A 24,033-nucleotide genomic window follows, 5' to 3' on the forward strand; every position below is an offset into this window, starting at 1 on the left:
GGCACGGATCGTCACAGCGCTGGCACCGGCAGCCCCGGCAGCGTCCCCACCGGGTGCCGCGGGCTCAGCCGGTGCAGAGCTGGGGGGGATGATGCTGGTCACAAACATCGGCTCCAGCTCCTCGGATCTCTCTCTGCAGGTGCCCGTGGTGATGCTGGCGGTGAGGCAGGAGCACAGCCACAGGCATAACATGGGCATCATCCCACGGGCAGCATTCTGCAGGGAGTATCCTGCAGGTTGGGCTGTCCCATGGCACATCCGGTTGCCCCTGCCCAGGGCTGGGCTGCTGCAGAGCCGGGACCCCCGGCAGAAACCTGGTGCTATTTCTAATCTGTCTTTTTGCTGCTCATGGGGTTTTTCTTTCATATCGGTTTTATTGCCTGTTAAGGTGAAATTTGTATCAACCCTTATTCACCCCTTTCCCACCTGGAGGTTTCCTGGGCTGTTCCCAGTGTGGTTTTTAAGTTATTTGCTGCCAATGGGATGGTGCTTGCCCCTGCTCCCTCTCTGGTGGCCCTGGAGCGGCACTCGGACTGGGCACAGTTGGGGTCCCCTCATCTAACACCCTCATCCCACATCCCTGGGAGAGGCGCTGCCTCCCCCCATCCCTCCTCCCCTCCCCGCAACCACCTCCATCTGAATAAATTTCACCTTAACCTCAACCGGGGCCTGGTTCCCGTTTTGTGGCTGCGATGGTTTGGCAAAGAAAGAGCTGTGTGGAGAGCAGAGGCTTTCTCCCTGCAATACCCTCCCACTCGCACCTCGGCCTTTAACCCAGGGGAGTCAACACTGGGGAACCCCTGAGGATGGGCAGTGTAAGAGCTGGGAACCTGCTCTTGAACCGAGCATCTCCCTGCCCCCGGCAGCAGGTGATGCTCATCAGGGCTGGGGTCCCTGCTCCCTGGGCACCCCAGTGCCCTGTCCCTGTGCCCGGAATATGCTCGGCTGACGCAGATGGGGCCGTGACCCCCCGGCCGGGCCATGACGTGCCGGCACGTGGGGCTGCGGTGCTGCGGGATGAATCAGCGCCGCAGCTAATTCTGACTGCTGGGTGGGAGGTCCTGGCACAGGGACAGAGCTGGCACTGTTTCTGCTGCCACCGCTGGAGACTGGGCTGGGATCGGTCACCCTGTGGCCATGGGGAGGGCAGGACCCCCAGCGGCCTGACCCCAGCCCCCCCAACACTGTGCCCTGGGCAGCACTCCAGGCTGAGCACCCAACTCACCTCACAGGTGCTTGCCGAGCCCGAGAGCCCCTGCATGCTCCCACAGTCTCTAAGGGGGGGATTTTGGGGTAAACCCTGCTGTGTGGGGCTAACACCTGCAGCCTGCTACCCACTGTGTTTTCCAGGGCTGGCACAGCGGGGAGGTGATGTCTCCTGGTATGTTCCCATCGGGCCATGGCATCACCAGGAGACAGCCGGGATCCTCGTTTGGCAGAACGGCGGGGGCTGGCAATGCCACCAGCACCTCAGCTCCCAGCCAGGGGGACAGGTTCTGTGCTTTCTGCTCCCTTAAGTGCTCACCCGAGGCTGGCAGGAGCAGGAAGGCTCAGTTGGATGGAGTCAGATGTTAAACAATGACCCCTGGTCCACCCCAGGTTCCCGGAATCCCCCCCCAATGCACTGATGGAGCAGCAAGGGAGCACCCACCCACCCACAGTCAGGATGATTTCACCCGCTATTAGGCAAAGTGTATTAATAACGTTGTGTCTGTTCCACCCCCCCCTGTACCCATGGTGTGTCCCCGTCACCCCTTGTGGTTGGAGCTGGAGCAGGATAAGAGCCAGGGCTTGGTGGGGAGCAGGGCAAACCGTGGTACCCACCCTGGGAGCTGCCTGAGCAGCAGAGGACGAGGACCCACTGGAAATGGTGAGGTGCAGCTTCCTTTGGGGGGGTTCTGGGGGATGAGGGCCTGGGAAATGGGGGGGGGGGGGGAATGCTTTACTCTACTTTTTCCGACAATAACCTGATTTCCAGTGAATCAAATCCGCTCCAGCCACCCCTTCCAGAACCTTCCAAAGAGCTTTACCCTGGAGATGGGGTGCAGGAGGTCAGATGCATTTTACTGCCTTCCTTCAGCTGTCAAACCCCTCCAGGTGACTGATTACAATCCTAGATTCCTAGAATAGTCAGGGTTGGAAAGGACCTTAAGATCATCTAGTTCCAACCCTCAAATTCCAGGGGATTCAGGGTTAGGGTTAGGGGGAAGCTGCCATAGGGTAGGATTTGTGCGGCAATGCCCCTGCAGCCGCTCTGACCCCCAACCCATAGCACGACACCCAGACCCTCACCCCAGAGCACATCACCCCGCACACTCCCGGGGTCCCTCTGGTTCCAGGATGGGAACAGGGTGGAGGAAGATGCTGAGGCTCAGCACCACTCAGGCTCACAGACAGACTTGTGCCCTCGTCACCCTGCTGCCACCCACCCACTGCGTGTTCCAGGCCAAGTGGCTCATGTCCCCTCTGGGGGGGGGCTTTTGCCCCAGAGAGCGCGGGGATGGCATCTGCTGGGAAGCTGTGGGAGGAGGGCAGCCCCACACGTCACCCTTCCCGGGCCAAAGGGCAGGGCAGGGCTGGAAGCACCCGCGGTCGCCATAGAGCCACTCCTCCCCACCCGGGGAGCTATTTCTGCTGGTGGCAAAGGGCTGCAGGGTGTGAAACGGAGGGGACAGCCCGGGGCTGCAGGAAAGGACAGGGCCTCCCCAGCTCATTTTATTCCCAAGTCCCCTTCAGCCTCCCCAGAGCTACCCCACCGTTGCTGAAAGGTTAAAATCAGGGTGGAAAACTGAAGGCATCCCCACCGCTGGGCATGGGCAGCTGCCTGGGACTGCGGGGCTGCCTGGGGGCTGTCGGTGGTGATCAGCACCCCCTGTGTGCTCCCCGCAGGCACTGCCCGTGCTGCTGCGCTGCAGGATGCTGCTCACCTTCCTGGTGGTCCTTGGGGTGCCAGCAAGAACTTGGAAGGGGCTGAGTCACCAGCAGCTCTCACCGGCATCTGGAGCTGGGGATGGAGCCAAGTTGATGCGGCAGGAGACCATCAGTGCTAAAGAGCTGCTGCCGGGTCTCCCCAAAACGAGGAGGGGTGAGCATGGCTCTGTGGAAGGGGCTCATCCGGACAAAGCCAGCCCACTAAAGGAGACAGAGAGACAAGCATCTCCCTGGCTAATGAGCCCAGCTGCCAAGAGACCTGCTCCCAGGAAGAAGGGCAGGAAGGTGTCTCTGTCACTGGATGTCCCCACTCATGTCCTGAGCACCCTGCTTGAGCTGGCCAGAGAGAAGGAGCTGCAGGCCAAGGCAGCCGCCAATGCCGAGCTGATGGCCCGGCTTGGGCGCAGGAGGTGACTTGCATGGCCAGAGATCGAGCTGGAAGCAGGGCTGCTGGGGGCCATGGACAGAGGGGTGCCACTGGGGTGCCATCACTATTCCTGCAGGGAGCTGCAGGCACAGCACCTTGAGCCCACGGACCGGGTGCCCACAGCACAAGCTGCAGCCACGGGCAGGACTTGGTTTAATGACTGTCACCTCGGCACCACCAGAGCAGGTACAGCCGGGTTTGCCTTCGCTGAGCACATCTGGGTCCAGCCCCAGGTGCTGCCGTGCTCCTGTGCCTGGGTCCCTGCTCGCCCGGCACTGGGGTGTCTCCAAAGGGCACATCCAGACGGGCAGGTTTTCCACATCCTGCCTCTCCCTGGGTGGCTGCAGCATACAACATCCTCCATGAGCCGTGGCACTGGAGCTGGTGCATGTGCACAATTAAAGGTGGCATCAAACACGACTTGTTGTGGTTTATGGAGTCATGGAATCCCAGACTGGTTTGTGTTGGAAGGGACCTTAAAGCTCCTCCAGCTCCAACCCCTGCCACGGGCAGGGGCGCTTTCCACTAGAGTAGGGTGCTCCAAGCCCCATTCAACCTGGCCTGGACACGGTGTTGTGCTGCCGGCGTCACCGTCTTCACCGCCGCTGGGAGATAAGGGCAGCGGGAGCGGCCCCCGTGCAAAGTACAGCGAGGTGCGAACGGGGCCGGGGCTGCGGGACGCGGTGGGATACGGCCATGCTCTTCGGGGAGTACCCGCTGCAGGGTGAGTGCAGCCCCCGCGCCTCGGAGCCGGCACCGGCTTTGGGAAGGGGTCGGGAGCAGTTGGGGTGCCCCCACACCCGGTGTTGTGGTAGTGGGTGAGGGGATGTGCCAGACACGGGCGGGCTGGGGTGAGGTGGTGGGATGGGTGAGGGGTCCTTTGCCTTCCTGCCTGCCCTGTGGCATGGGAGGTGCCTGGGCAGCGCTGCACCCAGGGTCTGTGAGTGTCGGTGGCAGCGGGGACAGGAGGAGCAGCCAGCACCGGTGTGTCACAGCAGGGATGCTCCAGGGCACCAATGCCCGTGCCCAGGAGGGGTTCTCCCCGGTGCACCCCCTTGTCTCCCGGAGCACTGAGCCCCCGCCAGGATTCCCCCTTCCCGTGTCCTGCTCACTGCCCCATCTCCCCCTGTTGAGCCCCAGGGTGTCCCTTGGGGCACCATTGTCTCCCCTGGTGCTGTCCCTCCCTTCCCCTGCCCAGCGTCCCCCCAGGGATCCCAGTGTCCCGTCCCAGTCCCAGTGTGACGACCCCTGTGCTGAGTCTCCTCCAGTGTGCCCTGGTACCAGTGCATCGCGGTACCAGCATATCCCGGTACCAGTACAGCCCGGTACCAGCATACCCGGTACCAGCATATCCCGGTACCGGTGTATCCCTGGTACCAGTGTACCCCCGTACCCATGACCCCACCAATCCCAGCGCTCTCCCTAGCCCCTTCCCCTCCTCTCCGCCAATCAGACCACGCCGTTCCCAATCGGCCCCGCCCTCTCCTCCTATCAATGGCTTCCCGCGGCTCTCCCGGAGCTACGTCCTGGGGGAGGTGCCGCGGCTGCGCAGTGCGGCTCCGGTGACAGGGTGGCAGGAAGGGGAGGGGCGGGTGGCGGCTCCGGTACCGGTGCCACGGGGCGGGAGCGGCGGCAGCACCGGCAGCACCATGCTGAAGAAGTTCGACAAGAAGGACGAGGAGTCGGGTGAGGGGGCGCGGGGGAGCCGGGCTGGGACGGGGAGACCCGTGGGGCAACGGGGGCCTGCGAGGGGAGGCCTCTGCGGCAGTGGGGGCCTGCGAGGGGAGACCCGTGCGGCGATGGGGGGCTGCGAGGAGAGACCCATGTGGCAATGGGGGCCTGCGAGGGGAGACCCCTGCGGCGATGGGGGCCTGCGAGGGGAGACCCCTGCGGCAGTGGGGGCTTGCGAGGGGAGACCCCTGCGGCAGTGGGGGCTTGCGAGGGGAGACCCCTGCGGCAGTGGGGGCTTGCGAGGGGAGACCCCTGTGGCAATGGGGGGCTGCGAGGGGAGTCCCGTGCGGCAGTGGGGGGCTGTGAGGGGAGGCCCCTGTGGCAACGGGTGGCTGCGAGTGGAGACTCGTGCGGCGACGGGGGGCTGTGAGGGGAGACCCCTGTGGCAATGGGGAGCTGCGAGGGGAGACCTGTGCGGCAATGGAGGGCTGCGAGGGGAGACCTCTACGGCAATGGGGGGCTGCTGCCGTGCTCCCACTGCTGTAGCTGGAGGCTAGGCCAGCCTCAGTACACAGTCCACCAAGGTTACCTGCTGCGTCCCCCAGTGTGGAGCCCGGGACTCCTTGTGGGGTGTTCTAGCCCTGTTCACAGTTACCCAGCTCACAGACCAGGCACTGAGGCAGAGTAGAATCCGGTTTGTGTTTCTGGAGCCGAAGGGCTGAGAGCAGTGAAGACACACAGAGAGGTTGCTTGACCTTCCAAAGCTTTGGGCTTGAGTAGTAAGGAGAGGCTGATGTTCTATGGGGTGTGTAATGCAGGCAGAGTCGAGGCTAGACAGGACAGTGTTGTCTTGTGCCTGGTGCTGTTTTCCTCTCCCTGTGAAGCTGTCTGCACTCCTTGTTCTGTGTGACAGAGCAGTACCTCCTGAGCAAACAGGTTCGGTGTGAATCCAGTGGTTGGTTGTTCCATGGGACCGAGCTTGCCGTTGATTTGCATGAGCACCGAACGCTTTGCCATTGCTTTCCTTGTCCAGAGCCTTCGGTCAGTCTTGATAAGCAGTGAATTTAGTGGAGTGGCTGTTGGAGGGGAACTGTGCTTGGCTTTTGCTTTGGGACTGTACCCATCTCTACCTGCCACACGCTTCAAGGTACTGGCATTGCCTGTGCCTAGGGCTGGCAGGAGATGCACTTCCTTGTCTGATGGTGCTGACCCTTGTTGATTTTGTTCATACCAAGCGCTCACAGAGCTCTCCTTCTGCCGCTGCAGCTTCCGTGCTTTAATTTGCTGTTGCATTTTGTTGAGCAAGCTGCTCTAGAGGAAGGTGTTGGCAGGGGGTTGGAACTGGAGGAGCTTTAAGGTCCAACCCAAACCAGTCTGGGATGCTGGGTTTTACTTCTCATCTTATTTCGGCTGTCTCAGATGAAGTTTCTTAGCATTTGCTGTGCTTGCCTTTCTCCTGTGCGTGTGTATGTCCAAAACGTACAGCCTGAGTGCTTGTCATTCTTGGTGTTAGATGGAGCATGTCATCCCCTAATTTACAGGCCTTGTATCCCTGCTTATTCCACGTGAGGGTTAACAGAACTGGCTTCCTGTTGAGGTGAATGTCTGCTTAACTGGCTCCTGTGTCTTTGCTCTCTATGTCTTCTTTATGTAGCCATGGACGAGCTGCTTTCACTGGCTCTCAGCAATGCATTTGGAGATGTTATTTTGGGCACACAATTGCTCCCAGGCCCTTGCTTGGTCCGTGGCTGTTCCAGGTTGTTGTTAATCACCTGGTACGAGGTGACTGAACCCAGCCTCTGCTTCCCGGCATCCTCCTCCTCTGATGGAAGAGTGCTCTGACACAGAGTGCTTGTGAGGACCGAGAAGTGCAGCGTATTTCAAGCTCCTCAGTGCTATGACAGATGATGAGGTGATGCTCTGTTACTCATGCCCGATTTAGGGATCATAGACGTGCTGGGCTGTGGGAAATGCTGTGCTGCTGGGCAGGTTTTGGGAACATGTTCACATGTTTCTGCTAGAACTGGCTCATATTCACACCAGAGACCTTGATTTTGTCCTTCCCCTTGTTTTCTTCTTTCCTCAACTCCACCTAAGTGTCTGCTTTGTTCAGCTCCTGGCTGCATTTGCAGACTTCTCCTGAGCCAGAGGAGGGCAGTTTATGATCTGGGAAGGAGCCCGAGTGCAGACTTGTTCTCTTCCAGTGTAAGCTTCACTCATGCAAAGCCTCCTGGCACCAGTGGTAGGGTGCTTCAGGCCCAGGTCAGGTCAGTGCTGGGCCCAGGAGCTGTGTCCTTGCTCTCCAGCAGATCAGGCTTGTTAAATGTTGGAGCAGTGCTGGAAATCACTGCATTTTGTCCCAGGGCCAGGCAGAACATAGGTACTAATTGAAACCTGCTTATCCATACCTGCCAGCTTCTGAAAGGCTACAGCTCGAGAGGCTTAGGAGCCAAGCTAATAGAAACCATGCAGGGTGATAGTGCTTTCCCCTCTGATTATCTTATCCTTAATTTGTGAGGGGGTTAATTATTTAATAGCATTTGTTCTGTTAAGTGGAACAATGGAAGTTACTCTGGGCCCAGGCTCACTGGTCCATTCTCTTGTTCTCCTCATTAGAGATAGAGCCAACAATACTTTACCTGTGGTTTCCTGGTTGGTCTGTAAGGGAGGGCTAAAGCCCTCCTGACTTGACAGTCTGGCAAGAGATGCCTCTCCTTGCTGAGTTTTTGTTTCTAGGCCTTACTGATTCTCTAATATCAGCGAGCTCCCAGCCCTGGACTGCACACAGGTCTCTGGGGATAGCAGTGGAGCAGTTACTTTACAGCTGATCAGTCTACCAGATTCATGGCTAGCAGAGGATGGCAATCAAAGAATGTCCTGTCTACTCTGCCTCCCCTAACTGCTATGAGGACATGCAATAAATAGGACTTTGAAGAGGGAGCTCTGGTTGCTTGGTGTTCATGAAGAAATCCCAAAATGCTCACTCTGTTTCTAAAGCATGGGCATGGTTAGAAAGTTGCTTTCCCATAGCACTATCCCTGGAAAGAGCTTTACTCCCTCTGTTTTGCAGGTGGGGGCTCCAACCCATTCCAGCACCTGGAGAAAAGTGCAGTGCTGCAAGAGGTAAACCCGCAGGAGATCTCCTCTGTGCACCCCTTTGTGGATGGAGTCTCTCCCTCTCTTGAGTCAGCCCCTGGAGAGCTTCAGCAAGGGAGGGGGTTTGTTACAGTCCTGCTGAAAGAAACGGGCAGTGCTCCTATGTGTTCTGGTTTTATTGTTGGAGGGAAGGGAGAAGGCAGGAATGGTCTTTAACAAATGAGAGACTGTGAGCTATAACTGGTGATGAAATGAATAAACTTACCTGGGAAAGCTCACCCTAAACCAGCAAAGTTGTGAAATTGGCCCTGGATACCCCAAGTGTCTCGTAGGTGACAAAGTTAACGAGTAGGGTGTGAGTGGTTACTGAGTGATCTGTGGATCTGCTCTGAATTGCCCTTCTGCTCGACAGCAGATGAACTTCTCAGTCCCCAGCCCCTGCTGTTTGTATTGTCTTTTTGCTTGTGTTGTTGTGAATGGTGCTGGCTCCCGTCAGCCTCGCAGGGCTCATGTGCATCTTTCACACAGCCAGAGCTAGCACACAGGCCAGACTGGTGGGAGGGCAAGTGTGATGAGGATCTGGCCTTTAAACCTTAATTGCACTTGGAATTGCAATGCCAGGCTGTAGACACAACTGTTTAGCAGGAATTAAGGAGAATCTGATCCAAAGTCATTAAGGATCTTGCCATACCTTGTGGTGTTTGTATCGGTGGCCAAGACCAGACAGGATGGTGTTTGTGCGGGGTACTGGTGCCAGCAGTGTTGCCTGTGCTTTGTTTCCAGGCACGAGTGTTTAATGAGACTCCCATAAACCCACGAAAATGTGCTCATATCCTCACAAAGATCCTGTATCTCATAAACCAGGTAAGGGAGAGAGAATCCACACCTATAGAATCTACACCAACACATGCAGCAGGCCCAAAGCTGGTTATGATAACTGGCATTTCCTTCCTTCCTTCCAAACATCTTCTAGGGGGAGCACCTTGGTGTCATGGAAGCTACAGAATCCTTCTTTGCTATGACAAAGCTGTTCCAGTCCAATGATGTAAGTCTGCTTGTTTTCTGCTGTATTTGCCTGATGGGACAAGCTGTCAACAGTGTCTTTTTCAGCCTGGAGATCTGTGTTTTTATGCAGTCAGCATTTCCATCTTGCCTGGAGCTGCCTGATCTGGGTGGGACAGGTAGAATGAGGAAGAGGTGTTTTGTTACAGTATGGGGCTTGTACATGTTTTACACATGGGCACTGGGGCTCTCTGAAGGTATCAGGTTCTTCTTGATCTTCACAATAGAAGCAGGGAAAACTGAGATCCCTTCCTATCTGGGATCCTCCCAGCTAATGTCTGTCTTCCCTCTTTCCTTGTCAGCCAACTCTTCGCAGGATGTGTTACCTGACTATCAAGGAGATGTCTTCGATTGCAGAAGATGTGATCATTGTTACCAGCAGGTCAGTTACTTCACTTTTCTTGCTGTCATTCACGTGCCCTCCAGCAGTGCCTGTCCAGCCTCTTGCAGATAACTTGTCCCTAAGCAGGGTGAGAACAGGGAATGCCCTTGGTGAGGCGTTTTCCTTTAAAAGAGGCCATTAAAGCATGGACGCTGAGCTCCTAGTGAGGCGTGTGAACTGTGCTGTGTCCCCACATCCCATGCCCATGGGGGTTTGGATGGTATCTTTTGATTGCATGGTATGGCAGCACTGATGGTTTGTCCCCTTTCATTAAATCCTACTTCCCTGTCTAGATGCCTTAAAGCTTTTAGTAGATGTCTGGCAGAAATCCCCAGGCTTTCTGCAGGTAGACAAGGGTTTACTGCTCCTCGAGCAGCACAAGGGTGCAGCTTCACCTAGGAGTAAAATTCCCTGTGAGTTGTTCCTGAATTGCTGATCATGTCACTGAAAGGCTGGTGTGGGGAGACAGGAGCCTGAGGGTGTGAGCCAAGTGCTGTGATGTGATGAACTCCCATCCCTTCACAGATGGTCTCACACTGACCAGGACCCTGGGGAAAGGGCAGGAATGAGCCTTCAGTAATGCAGGCAAATGCCTCAGTGGTATCTGTGTGTGTGCTCTGGCTTTGCTCGATGCTCAGGAGCCCACACAGCCTGCTGCTGGGCTTGGAACCCGAGTGCTGGCTTTTCCTCCTTCCTGAGCCGCCTGTTTGGCACTGAGCTGTGGTGCTGGCTGCCTGCTGCTCTGTGTGAGCTCTGCTTAGGACTGCAGCTCTGAGAGCTTCCTGTTTCCAACCAGCCTAACCAAAGACATGACTGGGAAGGATGACAACTACCGCGGCCCTGCTGTGAGAGCGCTCTGTCAGATCACTGATGTAAGTGCTGCTGTTCCCTTGGGCAGCCCTGGGCCCTTCACTTTCCCTACTTCCCCCCATTCCAGCTCCCACTCTGCTTTTCATGCCTGTGCATCTCCCCTTTCACACTCCCAATGGCTTTACCTCTCAGCTGTGGTTTCCCTCTCCCTGCAGAGCACCATGTTGCAGGCCATCGAGCGCTACATGAAGCAGGCCATCGTGGACAAAGTGCCGAGCGTGTCCAGCTCCGCTCTGGTGTCCTCCCTGGTATGTAATCCCTGCAGGGCGGGCCGCAGGGACACTCAGGCTGGGAAGTGTTTGGCTGTGGTGGGACTGGAGATGTTGGGAGTTTCAGGGTGTCACTGCTGCTGCTTCTCTCTTTGTGAACTGAGGGACTGGCACTGATTTTGTGGGAAATTGTGAGCCTCTTGAGGCTGCAGCCATAATGGTTGGGTCTCTGCAGGCTGATCCCTCACCCTTCTATAAGGTGCTGCCAGCAGCACCCTCATGGGGGAAGGCTCGTTGCTTCTTACCATGAGCTGTGATTCCCAACGCTTCCCCCTTCCTGTCATGGGTTATCTGTTGCTTTGTCTCCCACCAGCACCTGCTGAAGACCAGTTATGACGTGGTGAAACGCTGGGTAAATGAGGCTCAGGAGGCAGCTTCCAGTGACAACATCATGGTGCAGGTGGGAAACCCTTCACCAACACGGGGAATAGCAAGCAGTGGGTGGGAGCAGAGCAAACTGCCAGCCTGTGCAGCAGAGGATGAAGGGGGCAGAGCACACCACGGGTTTGTGACAGTCTCTTTCCCTGTGCAGTACCATGCTCTGGGCTTGCTGTACCACGTGCGCAAGAACGACCGCCTGGCCGTCAACAAGATGCTCAGCAAGTTCACACGCCATGGCCTCAAGTCACCCTTTGCCTACTGCATGATGATTCGAGTAGCCAGCAAGCTGCTGGAGGAGGAGGCTGGCAGGTGAGGGGCTCTGCTGGAAGCGTTTCCTCAGGTCATGCTTCTGTCTCCTCTTGCTGGCTCACTTGTCATCTCATCAGGGCAATTATTTCTGTCTTTGAAGATCAGCATGCAGCTTCTACTCTGTTATTATGAAGGATGCTTTCGTGGTAGTTGTGAGATGGCTTCTGTGAGTCTCGTCTCTATGCTTGTACACTGAATACTTTCTTAGTTCGGACTGCTTTGCATAGGATATCTCACTAAAGAACAGCTATCTCATTTTGTCTTCTGTTATTATTTGGCTGCCATGTATGCAGCGTGGCTTCCTGCAGGATAAGACTTGTGGTGTGGAGAGTCAGCTCTTAGTGTGTGAGGGATGAAGGAGATCCCCTTTAGCCTGTAAGGCACAGGGTGCCTTCTCTGAAGGCAGCCTGACTTCCAGCCCCAGCACGCTCTAAGTGTGGTGCAATGACCACTACAAAATCCAGGGATAGTGGATTTGTGGTTGCTTTTACCTTCCCACAGCCTCTGGGACCTGCCTGTTTGCTGCTGGGTTCCTTATGTCTGTTAGCACCTTTTGGTTTAACTCATTCTTGTGGGTTTTTTGCCCCCTAGCCGTGACAGCCCCCTGTTTGATTTCATCGAGAGCTGCCTGAGGAACAAGCACGAGATGGTGGTCTATGAAGCTGCATCTGCCATCGTGAACCTGCCCAGCTGCACGGCCAAAGAGCTGGCTCCGGCTGTCTCAGGTAAATATGGCCCTCAAGGTGAGGGGGCTGTGAGCCTGCAGTGGTGACACTTCCAGATTGCCCCAGAAAACAAGGACCTTGTGTAGTTTCAGGCTTGTAATGCTGCCCAGCCCTTTATTGCTTTATGCTGCTGCTGAGAGCCTGTGGTGTGTGTGAATAGCTTTGCTCCTGTAAAGGTATTTGCCTGGTGTGTTCAAGTATGGGCTACTGGAGGGGTCTTGAAATGGGACTAAATTCTAACTGATAAATCTCCCTGAGTGCAACTGTGCAAGAAGCCAGGGTGTTGGGGTCCTGCCTTCCCAGCTCAGTCCAGTCCAGACGTTCACTGAGCTGGGACTGTTGGCAGTGAGGAGGCTGTTTCAGCTCTGCACCAGGAGGGTGCCCTTCATAGGCCAGTCCTGAGACAGAAACATAGGAATGGGGAGCAGTGTTTCAAATTGATCAAAGATTAAAGGTGATGGAGTTGGCTATCCTGCAAAGGACAGCAGCACTGTGGGAGCAGAGGGACGTGGGTAAGAGTGAGTTGTCATCAGGGATGTGTGGCAAAGGGGGACAATGGGGAAGAAGATGATGAATTCCCAGTTGCTGCTTAAGCATGCTCCTAGTTGTCTCGTACTTGCAGCTGTCTCTCTTGAAGCTCTTGCTCTAGGTATGAGCACTTGTCAGTACTGGGTTGCCTGAACATCTGCCTTTATTGGTTTTCCCACCTTGCAGTTCTGCAGCTGTTCTGCAGCTCCCCCAAAGCAGCACTGAGGTATGCAGCTGTCCGGACTCTCAACAAGGTAGGAGCTGTGAGAGGTTCCCATGTGCAGGGAAGTGCAGAACTCAGGAGAAAGGGGGGAAGATTCTGTGATGATTTTGTGGGAATAACCTCTACCCTGGGCTGCAGCCTCACATTTCATTGCTTTTGGTGTGGAATAAAGCCTCAAAGAACATTTTACAGAAGGAGAGGGGGCAAAAAAAGGCAATCACCATCACAGGTCTCTCTGAGAGTGTCACTGGTCTTATGTGTTACTGCTTTCCCTTCTGAGCTTGCCGTGCTGAAGGAGCCCCTTGTGAAACAGGGATCAAACCTTGCTGCTGCTTCTTGCCTGTGCCGTGACAATCCTTGCTGCAGCTTTTCCTTTGACCCCATAAGCTCTAAAGAAGAAACAGACTGTCAGTGTCTGTAACTGCTGTGCTTCCACCCACCGAGCTGTTCTGCACAGCAAGGCTCGCTCCGTTTTTGTGGAGAGCTCAGAGCTTTCTTTTCATAATATGTAGAGGAGAACAAGTTAAAAATAGTAAAAGGTTGTTTATTACTATTGCTTCTCTTGCAACGAGAGATGCAGATCTGCAGGAAGAAATAACTGGTTACTTTAACCTCAGCTTAGTTGTTTGTCTGGGATGAGCCTCGTGCAGTCTGTAGCATTTATTTTCCAGCAAGGAGTGAAAGCCTATAGAGACTTGGTGGGTTTTTCCAGCTGGGCCTTTTGGGTCTGTTGAGTGATTTCCACTCTTCCTTCTCTGCTCTAGGTGGCCATGAAGCACCCATCTGCTGTGACTGCCTGTAACCTGGACCTGGAGAACCTTGTGACAGACTCCAACCGCAGCATTGCCACCCTGGCCATCACCACGCTGCTGAAGACTGGCAGTGAGAGCAGCATCGACCGGCTCATGAAGCAGATCTCCTCTTTCATGTCAGAGATCTCGGATGAGTTCAAGGTAGGGAAAGAGGAGAGAAATGCAGATTCCTGAAGAAGCTCCATGTCTGTGTACCCTGGAACCTGCATGGAGCTGCTGCCAGGAGCCACAGAGTGTTTGCAGTGAGGAGAAAGAATCTGAGGCTATCAGCCTAAGCCATGCCTTGGTCACACAGCACCCAACTCCAAAGTCACATGCTCTCTTCTGGGGAAAGCCCTTTAAGAATTAAATCTCTTTTTCTTCTTTCCCGTGTGGGCTTTTGCTAGGGGCTGCCCTGTACGTAACGGTCAGTCTCCTCCAGTCCCTAGGATTTTACCTCCTGGGACTGCATTTGTTGGATAAGTAAAGGCAAAACCATAGTTTCGAGGCTGGGGACCAGCACAGAACTGACACAATTCAACTGTTTTATCCTGTCTGGTGAAACAGAATCCCTTTTCCCTTGTCCCCCTTTGCTGCAGGTGGTAGTGGTGCAGGCCATCAACGCGCTGTGTCAGAAGTACCCTCGCAAGCATGCCGTCCTCATGAACTTCCTCTTCACTATGCTTCGGGAAGAGGTATGTGTGCAGGACACTGCTTTGTGCTTCTTGCTGGTGTGTGTGAGCTGCAGGAGTGCACTGGGGCCCTGTGAGAGCCCAGTTTTTACTGCACAGCACTTGGTAAGAGCCTCTCTAAAGGCTTGCAGCTAACCGGCAGCAGTGGCCAGCTGTGCACCATGGTCCTGTGCACAGGCATAGCTGTACTGTGGTTTTCATTCTTTGATTTTTTCCTGGGGGTTATTAGCTCTCAAAGCAAATGCAGGCAGCAGCAGATCTGTTGGCAGCTCCTGTCTGTTCCACATCTGAACCAGCTTTCTTTTATACTTTGACAGCAAATTCCAAGAAGTTTTGTCTTGTACACAAAGATCTGAAAGCAACCTATTTATTGATGACATTGGAGCACTTTTGTTCTGTTCTCTGTGCTGTGGCAGTGGAGGGATCATGAGGACCTACAACCATTCTCTGCATTCAGTCAGACATAAATGGCAGAAAGGCAGCTTTGCAGAGGCTTGCTGAGGCTGTTTGTAACCTGGCTGACATGCCCAGAGCACAGCTGGCACCACTGCCTGCTCGGACATCACTTCTGCCAATGCCAGCCTCTTGTTTGGGAGCAAACTGGAGCATCTCGTTTGCTCCTGTGACAAATGTGCCATTCTCCATTCCCAGGTTTTCTGTGGGTGGATGGTATTGTTCTGAATGTGGCTTCTCTGTTCAGACCATTCTGGTTTAAAGCTTTTATAAAACCCAAAGTAGCTCCAGAAAGACCCCCAATACCCAGCACTGTGATTGGCAGAGGACAGTGCACTTTAATCCCCTGGTGTGTATCGAGGACACTGGTAAACACTGTCTGAAGATAACTGAGCATTAACACACTTTGGGGTAGGGCTGTACTTGGCAGGGATTGCCTGCCTGTCTTCCCATACTGATGGGGCTGTTCGCTGGGTCGTGCAGTGGCAGGTATGATCCTTAATATATTTCTCTCGTGATTCATCCTCAAATGTCTGGTGTTGTTTTTTTCTCCTCCCATATGGCTGTTTTTGTGCACTGATTGTAGCAGCAGAGGATTTTGAAGGAGGTATCAGGTGGATAGATTCTTTTACTCTCTTGTTTTTCTTCACTGCAGCCATCCTGATAGGAGCTGGCAAGAAAGCTTGAATATTAGCTGAATACATCTCTGGATGTAAATGGGGTCAGAAGTGGGGGCAGCATCACTGCCCCTCTCCTGTCAAACACAGCTTAGAAGCAGTGAGTGTGAGGCACCTAGTGAAGGAAATGCTTTCCTGTCTGGCCAGTTCAGAGTCTCTCAAACACTTCAGAGATTTTCAGCTGAGCAGTTCCCCCTTGCTCCTTAGGGTGGCTTTGAGTACAAGCGAGCCATTGTGGACTGCATCATCAGCATCATCGAGGAGAACTCGGAGAGCAAGGAGACCGGCTTGTCTCACCTCTGCGAGTTCATTGAGGACTGCGAGTTCACAGTGCTGGCCACACGGATCCTGCACCTCCTGGGGCAGGAAGGGCCCAAAACCAACAACCCCTCCAAATACATCCGCTTCATCTACAACAGGGTTGTCCTGGAGCACGAGGAAGTGCGGGCAGGTAAGAGGCAGATGGGAAGCTGTCTGCCTGATGATGGGCCTTTGGGAAATGCAGTGTGTGAATCCTCTGATCTGAGGATTGTGATTTGATCTAGTCCTGAGCAGATCTTTTTACGTAGCAGAGATCCTGCAGTGGTATTGATGGAAGAGGTGGCCTGCAGCTGAGAGTGGGGAGGGAGATGCAGTGCCTCTGAAACCAGACAGGGAGGATTTACAGGCACTTTGTTGTGATACACCTGTCTCTTCCTGGTCACAGTAATGCATTACCAGTGCTAGCCTCTCTGATGTGGCATTTTTTTCAAGGCCAGGAAACTTCAGTTGATTGCTTTCTAAATCTGTTTTCATGACTTGTGCTGCAGGTGCTGTAAGTGCCCTGGCCAAGTTTGGAGCCCAGAATGAGGAGATGTTACCCAGTATCTTGGTGTTACTGAAAAGGTGAGTTATACCTCAGAGTTTCTCAACATCCTGGGTGAAAACCCCGGTGCGCTTGAGAGCTTGTTAGCATCCCCATGCATGTCTAGCTTTCTGCAGCTCTGGATCTGAGAAGGTGCAGTGGTTACCTGGGATGGGATCACAGCTGCATTCAGCACAGCAAAGTGGAATGAAACCACATATGGCAGATGATTGCTGTTGTAATACAATTACTAGTAGATTGGTGGTTGTTTCCTATGGCATGTTCTTTCTGGCCCTGTGAAGTCACTTAGTCACCTGGATTCATTCACGTGGACTCTGCTGCCTTGCACTGAAGGAAGATTTCCACTTTCCCTCAGGTGTGTGATGGATGATGACAACGAAGTGAGAGACAGAGCCACCTTCTACCTGAATGTTCTGGAGCAGAAGCAGAAAGCCCTCAATGCTGGGTACATCCTGAATGGTAATGCAGGAATTCCTCAGAACAAGGCTGTACCTGTTCCCTGGCTTAACAGGTGACACAGAGCACTGGCTGTGCTTTTGATGACCTACCTGTGTGTTCTGTCTGCAGGGTTGACAGTGTCCATCCCTGGCCTGGAGAGGGCTCTGCACCAGTACACCCTGGAGCCCTCTGAGAAACCCTTTGACTTGAAATCCGTTCCTTTGGCAACAGCTCCTGTCATCGAGCAGAGGACAGGTGAGGAGCACTCCCTGAATGCTGGTCCAGCCTGCTGATAATTCTCTTGCACTCCAGCCCTCAGACAACAGACTGCATTGGACTTGCTGGGAACTGCTGAGCTCCATCCTGTTTGAATGGTGTGGGATTACATCTTCTGTAAAGACTGAGGCCAGCAAATCTGGTTGCTCCCACATTAATGTTTCGGTTTAGTCCAACTGCTAATAATAGTAATAGTTGGTAATCCCCCCTGGAGCTGCTGCAGTTCCAGAGGGGTTTAGGAAGCGAAATGTAGCTGTCTAGTCCCTAGCAAGATGAGAGATGAGCTCTTTTCCTTTCCTCAGCCAAATCCATCTCCAAACATTGATCTCTTTCCTGATTCAGTTGCTTCTTGGTCCTCACTTGCAAATCTTCTGGGGTTATTTATTTATTACAAATAAATGTTCTCATTTTCAGAGAATGCCCCCGTTGCTGTGGTCAAACAGCCAGAGAAGGTGGCAGCAACACGGCAAGAAATATTCCAAGGTAAACTGACGCAAGACCTCTCCTATGCCTCAGCCCCCTCTTGCTGAGCCTGCCTCAGCCCCTCTGCCTCCTGCCCAGCTCCTTTCAGAGTGACAGAAAGTCCCCACTCTAAATGAACTGTTTGCTCCTGGGGTGGGGGCGCCTGCAGGCATGTTCTTTGTCTTGCAGTGGATGTGGGCAAAGGATAATTCTGCCTTATTTTTAGTACCTGGTGAAGGTTTATGGATGTTTGATGGACAGTTCCTTGCTGCAGCAGCCTCAGGCTTTGAAGCTGCTGACTCCCTCCTGTGGGTTGGGGAAGGCAATGGTTTCTGTGTCCTCTGTTTCAGAGCAACTGGGGGCCATCCCAGAGTTCCAGGGCCTGGGCCCACTCTTCAAGTCTTCTCCAGAGCCCGTTGCCCTGACAGAGCTGGAGACGGAGTACGTGGTTCGCTGCACCAAGCACACCTTTGTCAGCCACATGGTGTTCCAGGTGAGTGGCTCTGGCCTGCGGTGCTGCAAGATGCTCAAAACCGAGCTCCTGTCTGCCTGAAAGCTCCACTGGGAAGAAACAGCTCAGGGATATGTGTTCAGAGCCCGTCACTGCGAGGGGGGAGTCTGTAGCTTCTCATCCAGTGTGCAGAGCCCCAGGAAAAATGAACTGGGGGGCATGTGTGTGGCTGGGCAGTGCTTACAGGTGCAGTCGGATCAAGCACTAGATATGGCTGTTCTCACTGGGCAGGGAAGCTGTATTCTGTGCTCTCGGGGCCCTCAGGCATGTGTTTTTGGGCATAAAAGAGTGAAACTTGTTGTGTCTGAGAGGCTGAAAAGGGCAGTCAAGAAAGGGATGTGGAGGGGAAAGCTCTTCATTCCTACGTTTTGGTTTAACCTTTGTTGCTGGTGCTTCTTGGCCTTGTCTGCTACATGTGAGATGTTAGGAGTGATGTGCCAGCATCTTTGCCTGGGCCTTGGGGAGATGGAGGCACAGCGAGTCCTGCACAGCTGTGAGCAGCAAAGTCTTGTCTTTAGCCAGCTCCTTCCTCCAGAGCTCAGAACTGCTTACACAGTCCTCGCAGGGACCGATCTGTGTTTCTGTTGTCCATCCACCAGATGCAGTTGTATGAGGTTAAGTGATGTGTCGCTGCAGCCAGAACAAAGTCTGGTCAGCAAGTTCAGTTTTGCCGAAACCATGGGGCTGCTGAAACTTGCTCAAACTGCCCCTGGCTTGAGCTGTGCAAAGGATCATCTGCCTGTCTGCTGTGGGGCACTGTGTCCCTGTAGCATCAAGTGAGCAGATGCAGGTAGAACAGCACCCGTTGCCATACAGCAAAGAGTTAACCTGAGAATTACCATCCTGGGGGAAAGGACAAAGTACACTTAGAGGATAAAGCTCCAACTGGCTGGTGAAAGGAAATGGGCAGAAGCTGACACATCTGTACCCTTGCTGAATCTGTGCTCCTGCCTGGGTTGCAGAGGGCAGCATTGGATAGTTCATTGGATGGGCTCTGTGGTGTTTCTTTTGAAAAAAGAAGTTTGCTGGAGCACTGGGGTCCCCTGTGTGGTTTCAGTTTCTCCCCTGAAACATTTAAAGGAGCAGTTGTCAGTCAGTGGCTCTGTGACTAAGCTGGCCCAGGAGCCCTGTGAGCAGCCACTGATGTGAGGTATGCTGCTGAGACAAGGAGCGGGGGTTTGGGAGCAGCCACCATGCTCCCACTGCCTGAGGTGAGTGTCAGAACCACAGCAAGCAGCTTCAAGCTGTTGCTGCTCTCCCCTTCCCTCTTCAGTTTGACTGCACCAACACCCTGAACGACCAGATCCTGGAGAATGTCACTGTGCAGATGGAGCCGACTGAGGGCTATGAGGTCATTGGCTACGTCCCTGCCAAAACCCTGGTGTACAACCAGCCAGGAACCTGCTACACGCTGGTGGCTCTGTCTGAGGAGGATCCTACAGCAGGTGAGCAGTTTGCCCTCTCTGCTTGCCTGACATCCCCCAGTTAAGTGTACCCTGCTGCTCACCCCCACACGCTCTACCTTGCATCCGAGCCAGATATTTATAGCCCTTGTGTGGGTGCAGCCCTGAGTGATGCTGAGCATGACTTCTCCTGCTGCCTGGGGCTGTCAGGCCTCCCTTCTCCTCTCCTGCTTCCCTTGTGCTGCAGTGCTATCAAGTCAGGCTGTGGGAGCTGGCAGATGAGTGTTCAGCTCTCTGCTGAATGTCCTGTGCATGTCCTTTAGCTGATCTATTATTTGTGTTAGTGTGTGGGGAGCCTGGTATTTGTAAAGTGCTGCAGGTGCCCAGAGGCTCTGAATAGCCGAGGGGTGTTTCAGACCGCTGGAATTCCAGGGATGTCTGTCTGCAGTGAACATCCCCTCATTTGTCACTGGCCAGAACCAGGCCTTGCCTGTGCTTTGGTCTCCTTGGTTTGTGTCCTGGGAGTGCTCATCTCTGTGTTGCTGCTGGTCACCCAGCAGTGCCCATCTTCAGAGGGACAAGTCATTGCTTCCTCTGCTGTTCATCAGCTGCTGTGTGCAGTGCAAGGTGCTTTCATTTCAGAGGTGCAGCAACCATCCCTGGGTAAGGATCTTGCCTCTCCAGGAGGCACTGACAGACAAGGTTAGTATTCCCAACACAACCTGAGGTTCATCAGTAGTAGCACTTAATCTGAGGATTATAGATTTGTACAACCATCCTGAGCCTGTCTTTATCTGTGTCTGCTGGCCTTCATATTACAAATAAATACCTTGTCCTGGAGAGCCAGAAACCATTGGAGAGCCCTCTGAGTCACTGGCTAAGCCTGTGCTGCTGACAGTGATGGGGAGAACCCAGCTCCCCAAATCTCCCAGCCCTGCTGTGTCACAGGGAAGCACAGGTCTGGTGGTAACTGAGCTTTGCCTTTGCCTCCCCACCTGCAGTGGCCTGTACCTTCAGCTGCATGATGAAGTTCACTGTCAAGGACTGTGATCCCAACACGGGTGAGACCGATGACGAGGGCTACGAGGATGAGTATGTGGTAAGGAGCTGGTCATCCAAATTATTGCTACTGTCAGGGGTTTGTGATCCCTGCGAGTAGTGATGTGACCCTGACACTGATGTGGGCAGCATCACGTGAAGAGGTTCTTGCTGTCCGTGGGGTCTGTCCCAGGGTGCAGATGTGGGTTTGCTCATTTGGAGTATCCTGATTATGCAGGATGCCTGTTCTGGGGAGCCATGGTGTGTCCTGCAGGTTGGGCTGCCTGCTCCCTAGGGGCTCCAGCAATTGCAGGAGGTTTGTGGAGGATAAAGGGCTGTTTGATATCTTTAGTTTCGAGTTGCTCTCCTGGTGTCACACTTGACTCCTAGTGGCTTGCCTGATACTAGGAGATTGCCATCCTTGTTCTTGCTCTGGGGAAGATGGGGCTTTCCCCCTTGCTCCGGCACGGATGCTGCAGAAGCACCTCTCTTCCAGGCTTTGCCATTTCGAGGTGGGCTGGTTTACTACCAAGGAAGAAGCTGAACTTGTGCTTGGTCAGAACCTGGGACTGACTCACAGTGGGTGGTGCTTACCCTTGGGAAAGGGAGGAATGTTGTGGCACTACCTCAGCTTGCCTGTTAGCTCCAGGGGCTGTTTTCTGTGTGTATTTCCTGTAGCAGCTGCAGCCTGATCAGAGGCACTGCTGTGCAGTGAGTCACAGGAGGGGGAGGGTTTTCCCAATGGAATGTGCAAGGTTAACCCCTCTTTGCTTCCCACCAGTCACCAGGGCATTCGAGTGGTAATTAAAACTCTTCCAGCTCGAACCAGGAGATTCTCCCTGCCCTGCAGTGGCTGCTGAGATGAATGCAGGGGGTGCCTGGCCCGCTCTGCGCCGAGAGCCCCTCGGTACCTGCAGCAGTTCAGCAGCCCAGCACCCAGTGTTAGACGAGGGCAGGCATCTGCCAGTGCCTCGCTGTACTTCAGCCTACAAAAGGATAAACCAGGAGGGCAAACCAGAAGCTTAGGGCATTCCAGGGAAGCAAATGCTGCATCTGTGTGAGCACAAGCAGCTGTCTCTTAGCTTTTGGGGTTTTTCCCTGTTTTGGACTTTAGTCTGTACTTTGATCTGTGCCAGGCCAAGGCCTGTGCTCAGCACATGAACTGGTTTTGTAAACCCAGGAAATTCCAGGCCAAGCAGGGCTTGCTCTGATGTGTTCGTGCGTGAAGCCCCTCTCCTGCATCCACCCGCTCTTGGGGCATCTGCTCTAAAGTCCACTCTGCAGAGAGCAGGGTTAAGAACAACCGTGTTTCACTTGGACCCCTTCCACCACCAGCTCGAGGACCTGGAGGTCACAGTGGCCGATCACATCCAGCGGGTTCTGAAGCCAAACTTCGGAGCAGCCTGGGATGAAGTGGGAGACGAGTATGAAAAGGAAGAGACCTTTACTTTGTCTGCTATTAAAACCCTGGAAGGTGAGGGGGCGTCTGAGCTCTTAATATTCCTTCTGGCTCCCTTCAGGTCTCTCACGGGGAGGCTGCTGGGGCAGATCCCTTCACAAGCTGTTAAATGCAGAGCTGCAGTTACTGTAATAAGTTAGCTCAGGCCTCAAAAACCCAAGAGTATTCTGAGTCCTATGGGGACGAGGCTGGATTGTGGGAGGCAGGAGAGCGTCTTGCACTCTACCATCCCAGGCAGACAGACCTTCCCTGAGGCCTTTCAGATCACTCCTGAAGACCTGTGTCTCCTGCAGGATGTCTCCTTCCTTCTGCATCCACCTTAGAGAAGCAAGCAGGCTGTGAAGGAAGGTGCACCCAGCTTCACTCTGTTTCCTTGCTGGTCTGACTCATTCACCATCAACTTTCTGTTGCACTTTTGCTGCATCAGATACAGAACTGCTTGGTGGGGGGGGGGGAGTTTAATGTTGCTTTTGCCTCCAGAAGCCATACTGGCGAATGCTGTGTCCCTCAGGACAAGGAGCATGAACCCAGATGTGCAGGGAGGGCTTGGGTCACCTCTGGGTGTTCTCTGTGTCCCTGTTATGATACCTGTGGTGTGGAGCCTGTTCTGTTTTCTTCACAGAGGCCGTTAGCAACATCGTGAAGTTCCTGGGGATGCAGCCCTGCGAGCGCTCGGACAAGGTGCCGGAGAACAAGAACTCACACACGCTGTACCTGGCAGGTACCTGTGGGCTGGGGAGCAGCACCTTGGAGGGGGGGATGTCACACAGAGCTGCCTGCAGTGACTCGGGCAGGAGCGTCTGAGGGAGCCCACTGTGCTCCCCATGAGAGCTGGAGGCTTGTCCTGCTGTGGGTTCTGTCTCTGGAAGCATACAGCAGGGGTTGGGATCAGCTCCAGCAAGGTGGAATTTGCTGTCTTTGTCATCTGTGGCATCCTGGTTTGGAGTAAGCCTGGATGAAGGTGTACTGGAGCTCTGGGATGAGTGACTGGTGGTGATGGGGGCAGTCTGGGTCTCTTCTCGGCTGGGGTTAGTTCATTTCACACTTGGCCTTCAGGAGGTTCACAGCAGGAGGAGTCCCAGGTCTGCTATGATGAGAAAGGGAAGTGATGCTCAGGGGTCTCCCCTGCTGCGATCAGCAAGGCTGCGGGGGGGAAGCTGCAGTGTTCATGTTCAGGCTCAAAGGGGAGGCCTGAGACGTGCTCTCCCTTCCTGCTCATTGTCTCTCTCCCGCTGCCCCTCCCAGGTGTGTTCCGGGGGGGTCATAACCTCCTGGTCCGGTCCCGGCTCGTCCTCACGGACACGGTGACGATGCAGGTCACTGCCCGCAGCGTGGAGGAGCTCCCAGTGGATGTGATCATGGCCTCAGTTGGATAAAGCCCCTCTTCCAGGACTGTCCCAGCACTGAACCCTGCGGGCATCGCTTCTGGCCACGTTCCCTGCAGCAGCTCTTGTGTCTATAAAATAAAGGTGTTTTTAAAGCTCTGGTTTTACAGTGTGCTTTGTCCTGGCATAGGACTGTCTCTGGAGCTTGGGAGGAGAGGCCAGTCTGGGCTGTGACAGCTGCTTCCTGGCCATTTGATGTTATTCAGATAAAGTCATTTCATAGAGTCCCAGCCTGGCTTGTGGTGGAAGGGACCTTAAAGCTCATCCAGTTCCAACCTCTGCTGTGGGGTTCTTCACTAGAGCAGCTTGCTCCAAGCCCCTGTGTCCAACCTGGCCTTGAACACTGCCAGGGATGGGGCAGCCACAGCTTCTCTGGGCACCCTGTGCCAGCGCCTCAGCACCCTCACAGGGAAGAGCTTCTGCCCAAGAGCTCATCTCAGTCTCCCCTCTGGCAGGTTAAACCCATTCCCCTTGGCCTGTCCCTACAGGCCCTTGTCCAAAGCCCCTCTCCAGGTTTCCTGTACCCCCTTTAGGCACTGGAGCTGCTCTCAGGTCTTCCCCTTAAGGAGCCTTCTCTTCTCCAGGCTGACCCAGCCCAGCTCTCTCAGCCTGGCTCCAGAGCAGAGCTGCTCCAGCCCTTGCATCGCTCCGGCCGTGCCCCAGCTCCCATCCTGTCCCGAGGAGGCGGAGCCGCTGCCTGCCCGCCCTC

General features: G+C 54.5%; 2 protein-coding genes across 3 annotated transcripts in view; both read left to right on the forward strand.

Annotated features, from left to right (window-relative positions):
- Window positions 1-568, forward strand: part of COL7A1 (collagen type VII alpha 1 chain) — a 28,928-nt gene extending 28,360 nt beyond the window's left edge. Inside the window, exon 120 of the mRNA XM_061456206.1 lies at window positions 140-568. Within this exon, the coding sequence (XP_061312190.1) occupies window positions 140-189 (50 nt within the window). The 3' untranslated portion in view covers window positions 190-568. The remainder of the gene's footprint in view (window positions 1-139) is intronic.
- Window positions 569-4,039: 3,471 nt separating this feature from the next.
- COPG1 (COPI coat complex subunit gamma 1) lies at window positions 4,040-23,364 on the forward strand. 2 transcript variants are annotated; one of them, XM_061456030.1, is made up of 24 exons: window positions 4,040-4,082; window positions 8,100-8,152; window positions 8,909-8,989; window positions 9,099-9,170; window positions 9,490-9,569; window positions 10,366-10,441; window positions 10,595-10,687; window positions 11,022-11,108; window positions 11,241-11,398; window positions 11,990-12,123; window positions 12,838-12,905; window positions 13,639-13,827; window positions 14,265-14,360; window positions 15,695-15,938; window positions 16,297-16,372; window positions 16,708-16,811; window positions 16,920-17,045; window positions 17,481-17,549; window positions 17,879-18,021; window positions 19,313-19,484; window positions 20,444-20,541; window positions 21,816-21,954; window positions 22,562-22,660; window positions 23,185-23,364. In XM_061456030.1, the coding sequence occupies exons 1-24, from the start codon at window positions 4,055-4,057 to the stop codon at window positions 23,313-23,315; spliced, it is 2,616 nt and encodes an 871-aa protein (XP_061312014.1). In that variant the 5' UTR covers window positions 4,040-4,054; the 3' UTR covers window positions 23,316-23,364. The 2 variants fall into 2 exon arrangements, with proteins under 2 accessions (XP_061312014.1, XP_061312013.1); XM_061456029.1 differs by lacking the exon at window positions 4,040-4,082 and adding an exon at window positions 4,973-5,044.
- Window positions 23,365-24,033: the final 669 nt, after the last annotated feature.

The sequence above is a fragment of the Pezoporus flaviventris genome, unplaced genomic scaffold, assembly GCF_033815535.1.
Source record: "Pezoporus flaviventris isolate CSIRO_AGI_PZ_B2104156 unplaced genomic scaffold, CSIRO_AGI_Pfla_v1 ptg000021l, whole genome shotgun sequence".
Lineage (NCBI taxonomy): Eukaryota > Metazoa > Chordata > Aves > Psittaciformes > Psittacidae > Pezoporus > Pezoporus flaviventris.